At 46.4% G+C, this 15,074-nt stretch overlaps 1 protein-coding gene across 2 annotated transcripts in view; it reads right to left on the reverse strand.

Moving 5' to 3' along the window:
* LOC131087011 (mitogen-activated protein kinase kinase kinase 3-like) overlaps nucleotides 1–15,074 on the reverse strand; it is an 80,485-nt gene that overhangs the window by 34,593 nt on the left and 30,818 nt on the right. For both annotated transcript variants that reach the window (XM_058030370.1, XM_058030362.1), the window contains exon 3: nucleotides 7,417–7,526. In XM_058030370.1, coding sequence (XP_057886353.1) covers nucleotides 7,417–7,526 — 110 coding nt within the window. The remainder of the gene's footprint in view (nucleotides 1–7,416; nucleotides 7,527–15,074) is intronic.

Below are 15,074 nucleotides of genomic sequence, written 5' to 3' on the forward strand. Positions count from 1 at the left end.
TCAGAACACTTGTCTAAAGCTCCAGAGAGAGAAGAAAATGAAAAAAAATGAGCCACGACCCTGCTGCATCCTTTTCTTCTACATCAACAACAAGGCTGATGTGCCGTGGCCCGGCGCCAGCAGAAGGACGCCAGCTGCCCCACACTGCTCTGCTCTGCCTCTGAGCAGAGCTACAAACACACTGCCTGCAACAGGGAAATGAAAACCCACTTCATTTCTTAATTAGATAACATTTTTCTTTAATATGAAACACAATAACCTCTTGCCTCCCTCCAAGAAACCAAGACCTTTAGCTCGCAAGCATTTGGAAGAGGGATAAATTCATATTTATCAGTCTGAGAAGTTGATTACAGTTTAATTTTTCAGGCTTCCCTTGGCTTGCTCATGTTTTTGACCTACAGCTCAAGCTGAATTCATCACTGCTATCAGCAACAAATACTTTTTTCCTTTTTTAAAGAAAAAAAAAAAAAGAGTGGGCAGTGCCCAAAGTACTAGGAAATCTCAGGGGATGCAAAGCACTTCCTAAATGCTGGAGCAGGCTGTGATTTTTTACACCCATGGAAGTCTGGTTTGCAGCAACTGGTTTAAGATTACACAGGGAGCCTGGGGCACTGCCAAGTGTGGAGCAAAACCTCGTGTGAGTCTGCACCCAACACCTCAAATGAACAACCAGGGGGAATGCAGGACCAGCACCTTCCACATCAGGAACTCAACAGTGTGCAAATGTTGAGCTGGAAGAGGTGTGGGCAGTGGAAGCTGCTGGGTCCAACTCACTTTTGCAATTTTGTGAAGAATGTGACTCCCCTTGCACAATCCAGGTTGAATTATTCACTGTCCCTGCCATCAGGTGTCACATGAGGTCAAGGGCAGCCCTGCTCTCCTTCAATCAAGAGGTCCTCAGTGGGTGTAGGAGAACAAGCTGAGACAGCCAAAGGTTTGTGTTAAATACAGTGCAGGAGAGGGGTAAGGACAGCCCCAGGCACCAGCCTTAAACCCTGGCAGAACATTTAAACAATACTTTGCCTGAGCTCTGGCAGAGCATTTAAACAATATTTTCACCAGCACTGTGAGAGCTCAGGCAGGTAATGGAGCAAACAAGGGAAACTGAGGCACAAAGACAGGAAGAGTTTTGGTTAAGGGTGTGAAGAGAAAGCCCAGCCTGGGGAGGAGAAGGCTCCATGGAGACCTTCTTGCAACATTTCAATATATAAAAGAGGCTTTATAAAATGGAGAGAGACTTTTTACCAGGTCCTGTAGCGACTGGATGAAGGCAACAGTTTTCAACATCAAGAGGCTAGATTGAGGCTGGATATAAGGAAGAAATTTTCTACCACTGGGTTGCTGATACACTGGCACAGGTTGCCAGAAAAGCTGTGGGTGCTCCATCCCTGGACGTGTTCAAGGCCAGGCTGGATTGAGCAATGTGATCTAGTCCACAGCAGACAGCCTGGCCTTTAAAACCCTTCCCAGCTCAAACCATTCCGTGGTTCACTCTCTGGGGCAGCACAGGGGTAGAGGGAAGCACAGAATGAAGGTGTTTGCCCCTGGGCTGTGAGCACTGAGCAGTTTTACCTCTCTGTCTGTGTTTCACAGAGGAGCCCACGGCCCCGCTGGCGCCTGCAGACCCCGCTGCGACACAAACAAAACCAGCGACAGCCCTGACAGGAAATACCACAGCCATTCCCTTCGTTTCTACAATAATTTCTCCTCCAAAATACTTGTGCTGGCATTTCCTCCAGCCCTGCAAACAAATGGGATTTTACTCCTTCTTGCCATATTCCTCCGAAAGGAAAAAGCAAAGCCGCTGCCGTGGCCACAGAGCCATCACCATCCTTCCAGGCTTTCCTTGAGGTATTTTTGGCTCTTTCCTCAAAATTTTGGATTTGACAGAGAAAAGACCACAACTGCCAAGCTTCAGAGAAGGAATTCAGAGGGGAGAAAGGGGGCAACTGCTTTTGCCTTTTGGCTGAGGTCCATGTACCCCAGCAGGCCAGGCCAAGCTTGGCCCTCAGAGCTGGAGCAACAGCCCTGTGTGCTGGTTTAGATTAAGGAAAACGTTGGAAAAAAACGGAAAAAGTGTTTCCAAACGAGGTGAATCATGATCTTATACAGAGATCCCTGAAGAGCTGACTGCTGTTTGTAATAAAAGCACACACGGAGAGCAGGAAAACAAGCAGCTAGTCCTAAAATGGAAGCGGCTCTGGAAGAGCAGAAGATGCTGAGCACTCTCTCTGCTGAACTGCCAGGGGGTTGCTCAAATTGGGGTACAGATCCAAGCTGAGCCTGTGGAGAAGGCTGTCTAATGGCAGAGGCAGGCCCTGCACCTCCATGCCTGTCTGTGTCACCGAAAAAACTAAAACTGCCACTCTGGAAAAACCCAAACTAGCTCAAATTCAAAGATTCCCCCTGTCACGTCCTCTCCTCCTCCTAAACTCTGCTGCCATCAGAAACAGTGCTCTGTCCAGACGCCACTTCTGTGGCTTGTTTTAGACCTGCTCCTGTCAAACCTAACCAGAGCACAGCTTTGCCCATGCTGAGACATCACCAGGATGGGGCCTTTAGAGCACTTCTTCCACCCAAACCCACAGCTGCCTCCCAAACCAACTGGGACAAAGCCTCTGACTTCAGCATTAACCCTTCTGTGGTCAGGAAGGCAGGAAAAATCATCGCAAGGGGCCTCCTATTCCCTTTGGTGCTGCTCATTCCAGCCTTGCTCATACCCACCCACAAGATTTCGGGCACTTATTTTGCCTCAGTTTCCCGCCTGGGTAACACAGGGGCAATGAAATACACTCGCTTTTGTGGGTGTATTTCATTGCCCACACAAGGACAATGAAATATACCCACTTTTGCATGCCACAGGGTAATCAGAGGGTTTGTTTTCACTTCTGTCATTTTCTACTCGCTGGATTAGGAAACAACGAGAAAACCCCGCGGAACCGCGCTCGAGTCACTCCCTTCGCACAAAGCCACAAAGCAGTGGGATTCCTCCTCGACTCCTGGCTCTGGCTGAGAGGAATCAGCACCACAGGGCCAGGCTGGGGGGACTCCTACACTTCCCCAAGGTGCAGCTCGTTTGCATCAGCCCAGCCCTCAGTTCTTACACACCAGACAGCTGGAGCGCAGCCCCGACCACAGGAGATGAGTAACGCACGGCACTGGGAATTATCTGCACAGAACCCCCCCACACTGGGTTATTCAGCAATCAGACAGAAAGCAGTTTGTCTGGCACTGCCCCTTCATCATTGCAGGGGGAGAAGGCACAATATATCCCAGTCCCTCCGGATCCTTGCAGCTTTTTTTCCTCTGAAAGCACCTGAGCAGCTCAGAGGACAGTGATGATGTCTAGAAGGTTCACTGCTGCCTGTTGCAGACATTTCTGTTTCAGACAGCAGCAGAAATCACAGGCTTCAAAGTGTTTATCTAAAGCCACCCACCTGGCAGGGAATAGCCTTTTTTCAGCTGGATTTCTCACTGGTATCACCCTCTTCACACCCAAGTCAGCTCCATGTGCAGACATGGGAAAGCCTCTTAAATCCTTGGGACTCCACTGCCTCTGCCATCTCCAGCCAAGGCTTTCCCAGTCAGTGATTTGCCCCCTTGTTTCTGCTTCCTAGGTGGGGAAATCCCTGCAGATCCCCTCGTAGAGACTCCCATCTTCCCCCGTCCGCACCAAATCCTCCAGGTGATAAAGCCCAACACCTTTGTAGGCTGCTCAGAAACCCACAGAGAGCCCTACAGAATGAGCTGCATTTTACTGGAGTTACCAGCAAGCCTTGTCTTGCATCCAGCTTGCCAAGGAGAACAGTCCAGAGGTAATTTACTAAAAGAATGACTTTTAGGACAGTGTGACATTTGATGTACATGGGGAAACATTTCCTACAAACATTTAATTGCCGTGGGAGAACTTTCCATGGTGATTAAGGTGGCAGAGGAGCTGCTGGCTGTCACTGGCTGTGACAGAGGCCCACTGACAAGCAGCTTCATTCTGCCAGTTGCCAAGTGCTATTTATAGAAATGAATGGATGTGCACATAAATAGATCCAAAATAAATGCTAATTTAATTGCTCTTTTCTCCCTCCATCCTTTTGTTCAGGATTTCCTAATTATTCGGGGTTTCCCTTCTTATTCCACTCGTCTTTTTCCTTAATGAACACAACGCTGATCTTCATTCTCCTGTTTCCTTCTTCCCCTCTTCAGACACATTTCTATGAGCAAACTCCCTTGTTCAGTCTGAGAGACAGCCTGGAAGGGCTCCTTCCAGCCATGCCAGAGGATGCACAAGGAATAACAGAGTTATCCTATAACAGAATCACTCTGTTATTAAAGGAGGAACAGAGGAATAGCAGTGCAGAAGCTGCACCAGGAATAATGTCAGAAGGATCCCTCTGCTCCCAAAGAACAGCTCTGCTTTACCTCACACAGGGAAAGAAAAGGGTTTCCATGGCTGTCCCTATAATTCCCACAAGGCAGAGAGGCAGGACACAAGGCAGTGGCTGCCACACCTGACCAGGATTCAGGGAATTCCAGCTCAGGCATCACATCTGCTGCCAGCTACCTGGGAATTCAAGGGAGGAAAATAAGCCACCCTGTTCTGTTCTGATTTCCAGCCAGTTCTGCCACGAGGCACTGCACATTCAGAAACTCAGCCTTTACCCTAAACTCATTTGTGAGGGAAGAAAACTAAGAAAAGAAAGATTTTTATGAAATTTGCCAAAGGATGTTCATTTCTTAAGATGAACTGAAGCAAAACTATTGATATTTTGGGAAAGAAACATTTTGGAGCACACACAACCACAGGCTGTTTTCTTGTGTGGCCCAGGCCTACGAGGAATACAATCTGGCAGGATTCAATCTTCAACTTGTGTCAAGAGAGCACTGAGGAAGCCCTCCAGGAGACAGGAATGAGATAGCACTTCAGTTGTGCTTCTCTGTGTACCAAAAACTGCTGCAAGCCACAGAGAACTGCCTAGCTAGCCAAGACATTCTTGTTGTGAACTCTGTCTTCCAGTGGAAATTTGGAACACTGACCAAAGGATTCCCATGCCTCAGAAAAAACATTTTTCCACAGAAAAAGAAATATTATTTTATAAATCTACTAACTGAACTCCCAAACCCAAGTAGTTCAATGTGAGCACGTTGCTGCAGGGCCTCATGAGAAGCACCAACAATTAGATGACCAAGAGGACATTTTATCACCAAAATGGCCCTGTGCCTCATTTACCTCGCAAGAAGGGAACTATGCAGGGCATCCTTCAGCCCAGCTGCCCAACCTAATCACAGGATTAGCTAAACAATTAAAATCACAGGATTAGGCAAGCAATAAAAAGGGAAAACCAAGTACCAAAGGAACAGCAAGCATGACAACAGCACCTCCAAAGCAATCTCTTCCCCACATCTATTTCTGCCCTAAAAAAAACAATGAAAATAAACCCTAAAAGTGACCCAAACAAGCTGATTAAACTGAGCTAGAAACACGAACCAAGTTCCCACTAATTCCACCTCCTCTGGCCGCTCCCCACCTCCCGCAGTGCCGCGAGCCAGACGTGTTCCAGCCAGTCCAATCCAGTGAGGCAACAACTGAACATCCTCCAACGCCCTGCACCTCCTGGGACCTGCTGGTCTGACCCCTCAGCTCCGGATGTGTGGGGAGAGCAGGATCCTCACCATCCTCATCTCCTCCATCAGGGAGTTCTGGGCAACCCTGAGCATGCAGCTCCGCTCGTGGATAAAAAGAAAAATCATAAAGGAGGAAGTGTTTTTCCAAGCATCAGTGCTCTAATGAGAAGGAAAGTTTGATTCTTATATAGTAAAATATAATAAAATTCCTGTAATAAAATTAAATACAACTGGCAGCTGATATCAGAACACGGCATACCTCTATGGGTGACTCATTAATGAAGATGAAGAGTGGATGGGCAATGGGTGTGGATTTGATTGCACGATGCCAACTTCATGCAGATAAGAATTCAATCAATGAAAACTACCATTTTCCTTATTTTTGATTAATTATCTGGTTAACTGTGTATGTGCTGCATTAACAGACCAGGTCTCAAAAACAACAGCAGGGATTTCCCCCCATGGTGCAAAACAAATGTTTTAAGAGGAGCCTGAAAAGCTTTGCTACCCTGAAAGCAACTGGAGCTGGCTCCTCACTGTCCCCACCCATCACTGTGCACAAGATGCTGCCCTTGCAGCCATCCAAAGCTGCTCTGGGCTTTCTGCTTCTCCTGCAGCTGCAGGGAGCCAGCCCTGAGTTTCTCTGGTCACTTCTGTAAACATCTTGGACTTTTTTCAGCCTGAGCTGAACACAAACCCAGTGATTCAACTTGGCCAGCTGCTCCTGCCAGGCCACGCTTTGAAACCAGACGTGCGCACGTGTTTTCGTCTGCATGTGGCTGGGGAGCCCACAGGGATTCTGGAAGGGATTTTTCCTCCCTGCACCCAGACTGCTTTGTTTGTAGCACAAGTGACATTAAAACATGCATGACGACAGCAAATGACAATTTGTTTTCTCCCTTGCTAGGCACCCAGCAGTTGTAGTGTTGATTGCAATCTCATTCTAAACCATAGCACTAGAGGTGGAATTCCATGTGGATTTCTGGGGAGCTTCTCCAGCAGCTCCCCAGTTGTCCCAGTCTTCTTCTCCCTTTTTTCATTGCTCTTTTGATAACTCAATTCTTTCTTCACAACTTTCATGTTCTCATATTATTTGCTCCATAGACAAACATGCTATTAAATCCACTTCAGCTATTGTATCAATGTCAGCAAATAACTTCTGACCTTGCTCAAGGGACAATGTTTTCTGCTCACCAAAACAACTCTGAATGCGCAACATGGCCAAAATGTTTAGGAGCATAAAGATAAACAGCAGTAATTCATAATTAAATACTTTATATAAGAATGACATTATTCCTCCCCAAAGAGCCTGGGTGTCTACAGCTCAGAATTGGCAGTCTGTCTTTCAAATATCCGAAGCAAAATGTGCACATAATAAATCTCGTATTTCATTAACGCTGTCAATAGAAAACAATTGACTTATCCAAGCCCTAAAGCTGCACAGCCTGAAACAAGTTCTTCTACTTTCAGAGCTAAACAACAGCTGCAAGTGCCTTGAGGTGAGACTTGACATTTAAACCCAGTTTCAGGTCTTGTTGTTAAATTTGGGGCATTACCCTTCTCTGCTCCTCTGTGATATAGGGATGCCTATAACTTCCTTTCAGCTCTTCTAACAGAGGCCATAAGCTTTGTAGATTGGTAAAATGCTAATTTTGGTAAAATGATAATTTCTGATGTGCTGAGCACTTGTTAACTTCAGTTCTAACATTTAAACTCTGCTGAGCCAGCATGGCAAGCATCATGCCCTCCTCTGCGGTCTGCTGGAGTTTGGGGCGGCCTGAAGGAGCAAAGCCATACCTGTTTGTTGGAGTGGACACTGTTTTTATTCCTGTTGTTGTCCAGCAGCCCCCCACACTTGCCCAACGCTGCCAAATCCTTCATAATAGAGTTCAGAGCTTCTTCTTCATCTGCAAGAAAAGAAGAGACAACTGAAGCGTGGAAAGCAACCCTGCCCTCGGATGTGCAGAGTGAAAATACAGCACTGCAAATACAAACTTTCAACACAAATGGATCAAAAGACACAATGCCAAGCTTTTCCTGTTAAGAGAGGCATTCCAAGACCACACCACAGTCTCTCCCAGCCCAGTCTGTCTTGAAAACACAGGTTCCTTCATCACAAGTGAGAGAAGGAGATCTCATTGTCCCCTGCAAGAAAGCTGCAGAAGGACTCTCAATCAGGACATGCACAAAAGAAAATGCCATTAAAATGAAAAAGGGCAGGTTTAGATTAGATATTAAAAATAAATTTTCCCCTGTGAGGGTGGTGAGACCTTGGCACAGTTGTCCAGAGAAGCTGTGGCTGCCCCATCCCTGGACATGTGCAAGGCCAGGTTGGATGGGGCTTGGAGGAACCTGGGCTAGGGAAAGATGTCCTTGTCCTTTCTCCCTCTTCACTGAAGGTGCTCAAGAGCCACAACTGACCTTCCAAACCAGGAGCAGTGAGAAACCAGGGGAGAGGGCAAGGAATCCACGAGAACAGAGAGAAACTCAGCAGTGCTCGGAGAAAACACTGAGAGCCCTCGTGGGATTTCTGATTTCTGCAGTAACAGGAGAACTCTGAGGAACCATTGGCTTTGAAACCAATCTCCTCTTTTCCAACACTTCAGCATCTGTGGTTGTGGCCTCTTGAAGCAGCTGTGAAGTGTTAAAGGCAAAATACCAAGCACAAGAAGCAAGAAGCCTGTCAGGACCTAGGGCAGGGCACACTGGTGGGAGGGTGTGAGAGCCCACTGCTCCCCCATGCTCGTGCCACAGTCAAGGCACATGCAGAAATTACTGCAAAAAATATGAATACAGCTACAAATCTTGTCTAAAAATTACTGTCTCCAGGGACAGAACCACCCCTAAGCCAGGCCAGCCTGCAGATTTAACTCAAAGTCCACAAATATGTGAAAAATGACAAAACCCATATGAAATCAGACAGGACTGGACCCAAACACTGAGGATCTCTCCCCAGGGAGGTGTATGTCCTGGATCCTCCTGCTCAGATATAACACCATCTCCTCCTGTTCTGCTCCTCCTGCTGGGTTCTGTGAGCAATGAAGCTACAAAAAAACTCAGATATGTGAGAAAAAGAATTCTTGTGCATGCTCTGCTCCCAGGGTATATTAAAGAAATCAGGGGAAAAACTGGGGGAAAAGGTTTAAAATCCAGTCTCACATTTCAGAGCTCAGGAATGAGCTCCAATGCCTACACCAAACTCTTAGGAAAAAGCCAATATTTTCCTGTAGGCAATGTGTGTATACATATTTAATATATAAACATATATCTGTATATCAATATTAAAAATACTACTGATAAAATAATCAAATTCATACGTAAGTACATGAAAATGTAATCCCTTTTGCCTCCCACATTATATATATAAAAGTACAGATATGTTTTTCCAAAAGGAGTAGCAGGGAGCACAACCTGAAGTGCTAAAAACTCAAGAAAAAGATAATTTTCAGTTCAAGTTCAGGAAAAAAAAAAACACCAAACCAACAACAACAAATAAACACATCAAGAATGTCCCCAAAGTCTGGGTTTGGGATTGGTGTTTTTTTTTTTGTTTGTTTTTTGTTTTTTTTTTTTGTTGGCTTGTTTTGGATTTTTTTAAAGGACCTCTGGGACAAGCATAGTTTTCCACAGAAATTTTGTAGTAGGAAAATACCCAACACAAAAAAAAAGAAAAAAGAAGGAAAAAAAAGGCTTTTTTTTTTTCCTCTTTGTTGGGGGGGAGAGAACAGGGGGAGGGATGAGCTAAAACAAACCCACAAAAACAAAGCCCCCTTACACCACCCTCCAGGAATTTTCCACCAAAGCTTTAATCTCTACAGTGCCCCTCACCCTCTTTTTTTTTTTCTCTCTCTTTTTTTCCAACGAGTGACAACAAAAATTTCCTGCACTGCCTGACACAAAACACAATCTGTAGTGTCATGGGCCAGCAGGGCCAGCAGGCAGAGACAGAGTCAAATCACCCAATAATTCCCCATCCCTCTCCCACCTCCAAACCCCCCCTGGCAGCATCTTTCAGGACAGGAATCTCTGCTCAACCCACATGGTTTACATCACATTGTCTTCCTCCTCTATCTACACAGCAATCTTGCCAGAACTTTATTGTAACAGACTTCTGAGTCCATTAACTCAGGTTTAAAAATTCCTGGTGCTACAAACCCAGTCCATGATACAAAAAATTGCACCAAACACAGGTTTAAAAATTCCTGGTGCTGCAAACCCAGTCACATTTCTTAGAAAGGCTAAAATTCTCTGCCAGAAGTGACTTTTTGCATCTCTCCAAGCACAGCAAAGCAATGAGAATCCACTCACTTTCAGTAACTGCTTAAATTCAGCTGGTTTCAGAAATACCCAAACATCAACTGAATGGAATAAGTGGTGTAAAACTGAGCTCCAGCTGCCCTGAATCAGGTACTGAAGAGAAAAAAAAGGAAAGAGAAGCTATTTCTTGTATTTGACTGTCAAATCAGCATTTTCCTTCCTTTATCTACTAAGAAACCACAGCAAAAGAGCATTCTGAAAAGCATCTGAGGATTTTTACTTACAAAATATGAGTGCTGATTATCAAAAAACTAAAATCCACTTCCATGACATTACTGCTGCAAAATAAGATAAGAAAACTTCCTATCCAAGCAGGAAAGGCTGCTTTCTGCTGCTGGAGGGTGAAAAACGACTTAAGCACAAGCAGAATTACAATATCTCCTTCAAATAATGTATTTCTATGTGCTTAAGTATTTACCATCTGCTTTTAGCAGTGTGTTTTTACTCCAAGAGAGCTGTGATTTCAGGGAGGCAATGACCAAAACCTCAATGACAGCTCAAAACAAAACCCCCCACACCAGGCTCTGAAGCAACTTCTGAGCAGCAGCAGCAGCAGCAGCAGCAGCAGCAGCACAATTTGCATCATCTCTTGCAAAACCCACACTTGCCAGTCCTCTCCAGGCCAGCTCTGCTCAGGGACTGATCCTTTCCAGCCTGAGCCTCCTGCCCATCCTAATGACTGCTCCTGGGGTCTCCCAGCTGACTCCCAAGAAGGGTGGAGGACTTTGTTCCATGGAAAGATGCAGCCAGCTCAGCCAGTGCAGTCAAAATTCAAACAAGCACTGAAGTGAGCTGGATAATTAAATCCAAATGGCACTCCCAAGCCTTTCCAGCAAAAGGGGTGTCACAGGCTGCTCCTGCTCTCTTTGGCTGGGTTTGAGTCAGGACAGGGTGAAGGATGGATGGCTCTCCCAGGGACAGAATGCCAATTGTCAGGAATTGGGAAAATCCTCTTCTCCTGATCCAGCCCTGGCAGGACCCAAATATTCTCCAGCCTTGTGAGAAGGCAACACAGCCAACACCTCCCCAGGCTGTGCCATGGCTCCAGAACAGAACATCTGTGAGTTGCACAACACTGATGAAGTATCCTTGGAGCTCTGTGGGCTTGGGAGACTCCTGGAAATCTCTCAGGTTCCTGCTCCTGGACAAGCTCCTGGCCCAGCTCCACTCTGGCATCGTTCTGCACAAATTCACTTAAGGTACTGTGGGGCTGACAGGATGAATTGTACAGCAAATCCCACTTGATCTCCAACACAACATGAAAACAGGATTATTTCTACCGTGGAAGATCAGGACAGAGAAAAGCTGATTATAGAGACAGCAAATATGAAACATAAAAATAAATTGTGTTTAGTACTGTCCCTCTGTCCCCAATGTCTCTTTTTCCATCCTCAGGTTTCAGCTGTTTCCCTTAGTAGGAAACTCATTCCTTTCTTCTCTACTTTCCACCAACACACTTAATTTTGTGCTTTTTAAATCAGCTTCCTGTGACAAAGCTTGTTTGATCACACTGCCAGCCCATCCAACCAAGGATCACTTCCAACCAAAAATAATAGATGTTTCAAAAGATACTAATTTCCCAGGGGTTTGGGGGTGGGGGAAATATCCACAGCCACACAGAAGAGAGGAACACACAGGAGCAGAAAGCCAAGAGCACTCCCAAGAATCAATGACCAAAGAAGCTCCAGTAGACAGGATTTATATTTTTATTAAAATACACTCATCCATTTTGGCAGGATCCTTTATCAAAACCAGAATGCCTCCTTCTCTCATCAGGTTTTCAGCTCTGCAAGATGTTAGGGCTTGCAAGTCCCAGGCACTACCAGAGTGAATCTGGTACTGACAGAACCAGAGGACACAAGCTGCATCAAGGGAAATACAGGTTGGATAGCAGGAAAAGTTTTTTACAGAAAGAGTGATAAAGTTCTGGAATGGCTGCCCGGGGAGGTGGTGCAGTCCCCATCCCTGGGTGTGTTTAACAAAGCCTGGATGTGGCACTGGGTGCCAGGGTTGAGTTGAGGGGTTGGGGCTGGGTTGGACTTGATGATCTTGAAGGTTTCTTCCAACCCAGACATTCTGTGAATTTTGTGAATCTGGGGCATTTGTCTACTTGGCAAAATCAGCCAGGGAGTGACACCAGAAAGGCAGCAGATGACACATCTCTCTGCCCTTCAGAGACACGTTTCCAGGGCTGCTACGTGGCCTTGGCTCCAGCCTGCGTGGGGGAGAGAGGAACCTGGACTTTCAGTCTTAGTACAGCAAGTTCACTGCTTGAGGAGAGGAAAAAAAAGTTTTGAAAAGGGAGAAATAGAAAGCCTGAAGGTCAACAGGGACCACCCAAAACAATTCGAGAGTCAGGAGAGAAAGCAAATGAAGAAGGGACAAAGGAATAATTTAGCTGTGCTCAGATGGTCTAGACACTGCTGTTATTGTTGGCTGCACTAATAGGTCATTGCTAAGAGGCAGTTTAAGGTAGTTCCATGAAGCTGCTTCCTTCAACACTGAAATTAAAAAAAATAATAAAAAAAAAAAAAAAGGCAGCAGCTGGATGGAGCCCACAGAAGCAAAGCAGATCCTGTAAAACATGGTGAGCTCTGATTTGGGCCTCTCTCTCACACACACACACACCAGGCAGAAGCAGGGCTGGGAAGAGTGGGGAAAAGCCCTGGGCGTTGCAGGAGGGAAGAATATTGTGAGTCATCAATGAGCAAGGCAAAGCACACAGCCCCAGGGCCCTGCAGGCACCTGGACCCAGAGAAACCCCAGCTGGGAGCACTGTGAGGATCCCAGGGTGCTTCTCACAGCCGTGGTGCTGATGGAGCCTTTGCCTGGGTAAACTCCAGCAGCAGCACTCCCCTCTCCAGAAGGTGATGCAGCCACTGGGGATGTCCCCAGGCAGAAGGGAGAGCTCTGTGAAAGCTGAGAGGGGGATGAAGAGAGGATGGGGAGCCACAAAGTAAAAGTGCCCTTCCAATGGGCTAGACTTTGAATACACAGTGACAAAAATACTGAAATGTAATAAAACATAGTAAATAAATATAAATATGGAGCCACATGATGATCACTCTGACAATGCCGAAGAAGAGACACCAGCCTTTCATTTTGCTGGGTTTTTTGAAAATACACAATTTTTGGATCGACTGTATACAACATTTATCACTTGGCAAAGGGACCTTGAACTGAAAGACAAGACTCACTCCCCTGGCATCACTCAGCTCCTGCAAAGGGCAGCCCCTGTCCTGCTGGAATTCCAGCTGCACTGCCACAAAGGGAGATGAGCTGGGTTTTATGCCTCATTTGATGGACAGAAATCAGAGACAGACAAAAGCCTTGCTCAAGACCACAGCAGTCTGCAGCCAGAGCTAAACACATTAAAGGAGCTGAAATCCTGAGAGGACTTCACTTGATCTGGCCTTCCTGGCTGTATACAAAGGGCACAGCAACTCATTTAGCAGCCTCCACATCCCAGCCTTGACCTGGAATCACACAGCACAGCCTCTTCAAAAGCCTCAGCTGGAGAGCTCATGCACTCACTCCAGTAACCCCTTTTTGTAAAAACATCTCAATTCCAGTTTGAGAACACAGCTTTGCTTTGTATTCTGCTCATTAGATCTTGATAGCCCTGTATCTTAGAGAGCCCTCTATTCCACATCTTCTCCAGGTACTCACAGACTGATTTTATCTTCTTTTAACCCTTCTTCATTTAAGTAAACGGAAATAACACAGCTTCTGCCACTAGAATGATACTTCATTCATCTCTGCACCTCTTTCCAGGGTTTTGTTTTGTTTAGTTTGTTGTTTGTGGGGTTTTTTTAATCAAGAGGAAAGAGCAAAGAAGCACATCATGTTCAGTGGCCAAAGCACCTTTTCATGTCTGCTTGCTGTGTGTGCAGGGGCTAACAGCAAACCTGGCCCAGGTGTTCCAGTGGAATCCCACATCTGTCAGGCCAGCAGCCACCTGGGCTGCCCAGTGCCCTCCCAGAATGTCAGTGTCAGACTAGGCCAGGCCTTTCCTGGCCCAGGGAACAGGACAACACTCACTCATGAGAGAGCACACATCAAAGAGCTTGCTGGTGAAGATAAATGCTGCCTTTTCTCCAAAAGCCAGAGGGGGAAGAAGCTTGGAGACAAAGAAAAAGCTTGGAGACAAAGAAGATCCCAGCCCTGGAGTTTCTGCAGTACCTGCAAACACCATGAACAGGCAGCATCCAGGCCATGCACAAGACACCAGGGGCCAAGTTACCAAACCAGCACAGACTTGATGATTTTAAGGGTCTTTTCTAAATGAAATTATTCTGCTTCTTAACAGAAGGGCTCAATCAGTAAGTAAATACCACCACTGACTTTCCCAGTCAATAGGAAGGAGCCCAGTGAGCCAGAGGCTCAGCAGCCTGACTTGGACTGCGACAAAAGCCTCCAAGCATGCAAAGAAGGGACCCAAGCACTCTGAGAGGCAGCTACAAGTGCTGTTGTGCAATTCACCCCCCTTGGAAGGGCTGTCTGTGACTGATCTGTGGCAAGCACAGTGCTGCCTGCACCCACCTAGTGAGATCCAGACAAACCTCCCCATGAATTCAGCCCACATGCACAAAGCACTTTGCCACTGTCTGGAGCCGTGTCCAGAGTCTGATAATGAGAAAAATGATCCAATTCCCCTCCTCCAGAGCAGCCAGCACACACAGCAGTGGAGCATGTTCCCTTTGCAAAGCTCCCCAGCAGCAGCTGGATCCTGCTGGTCTCCCTCTGCATCCCCACCCAAGGGATGCCAAGGGCAGCCCTGGGCAGGGCACAGCCCAGCAGGCTGAGCAGAGCAATTCTGCAGGAGGAAGAGAGCAAAGACCCTCCTGACAGGCTGGATTTCTTGGCAGCAGTTTGCTCACTGATGCCTTGAGCTCAGGACACACAAACTCACGTAGGAAAGCAGTGCTGTGATGTGCTGGGGGTTCTTGCAAGCACATTTCTTCTACTCAGAGAATTATCATGCTAAAGGGGGCAGAGGTAGAGGAGATGATTGATTCTCAACGTGACAAATTGATGCTCAACTCCTGCTCTCCAGAAATGACACTGGTTTGGATTTTTGATTTCACTTCTTTGTGAAAAGAAACAAAAACCAAACCCCCATCAGAGGCTTTGGACAG

Source organism: Melospiza georgiana, chromosome 1 (assembly GCF_028018845.1).
Source record: "Melospiza georgiana isolate bMelGeo1 chromosome 1, bMelGeo1.pri, whole genome shotgun sequence".
Lineage (NCBI taxonomy): Eukaryota > Metazoa > Chordata > Aves > Passeriformes > Passerellidae > Melospiza > Melospiza georgiana.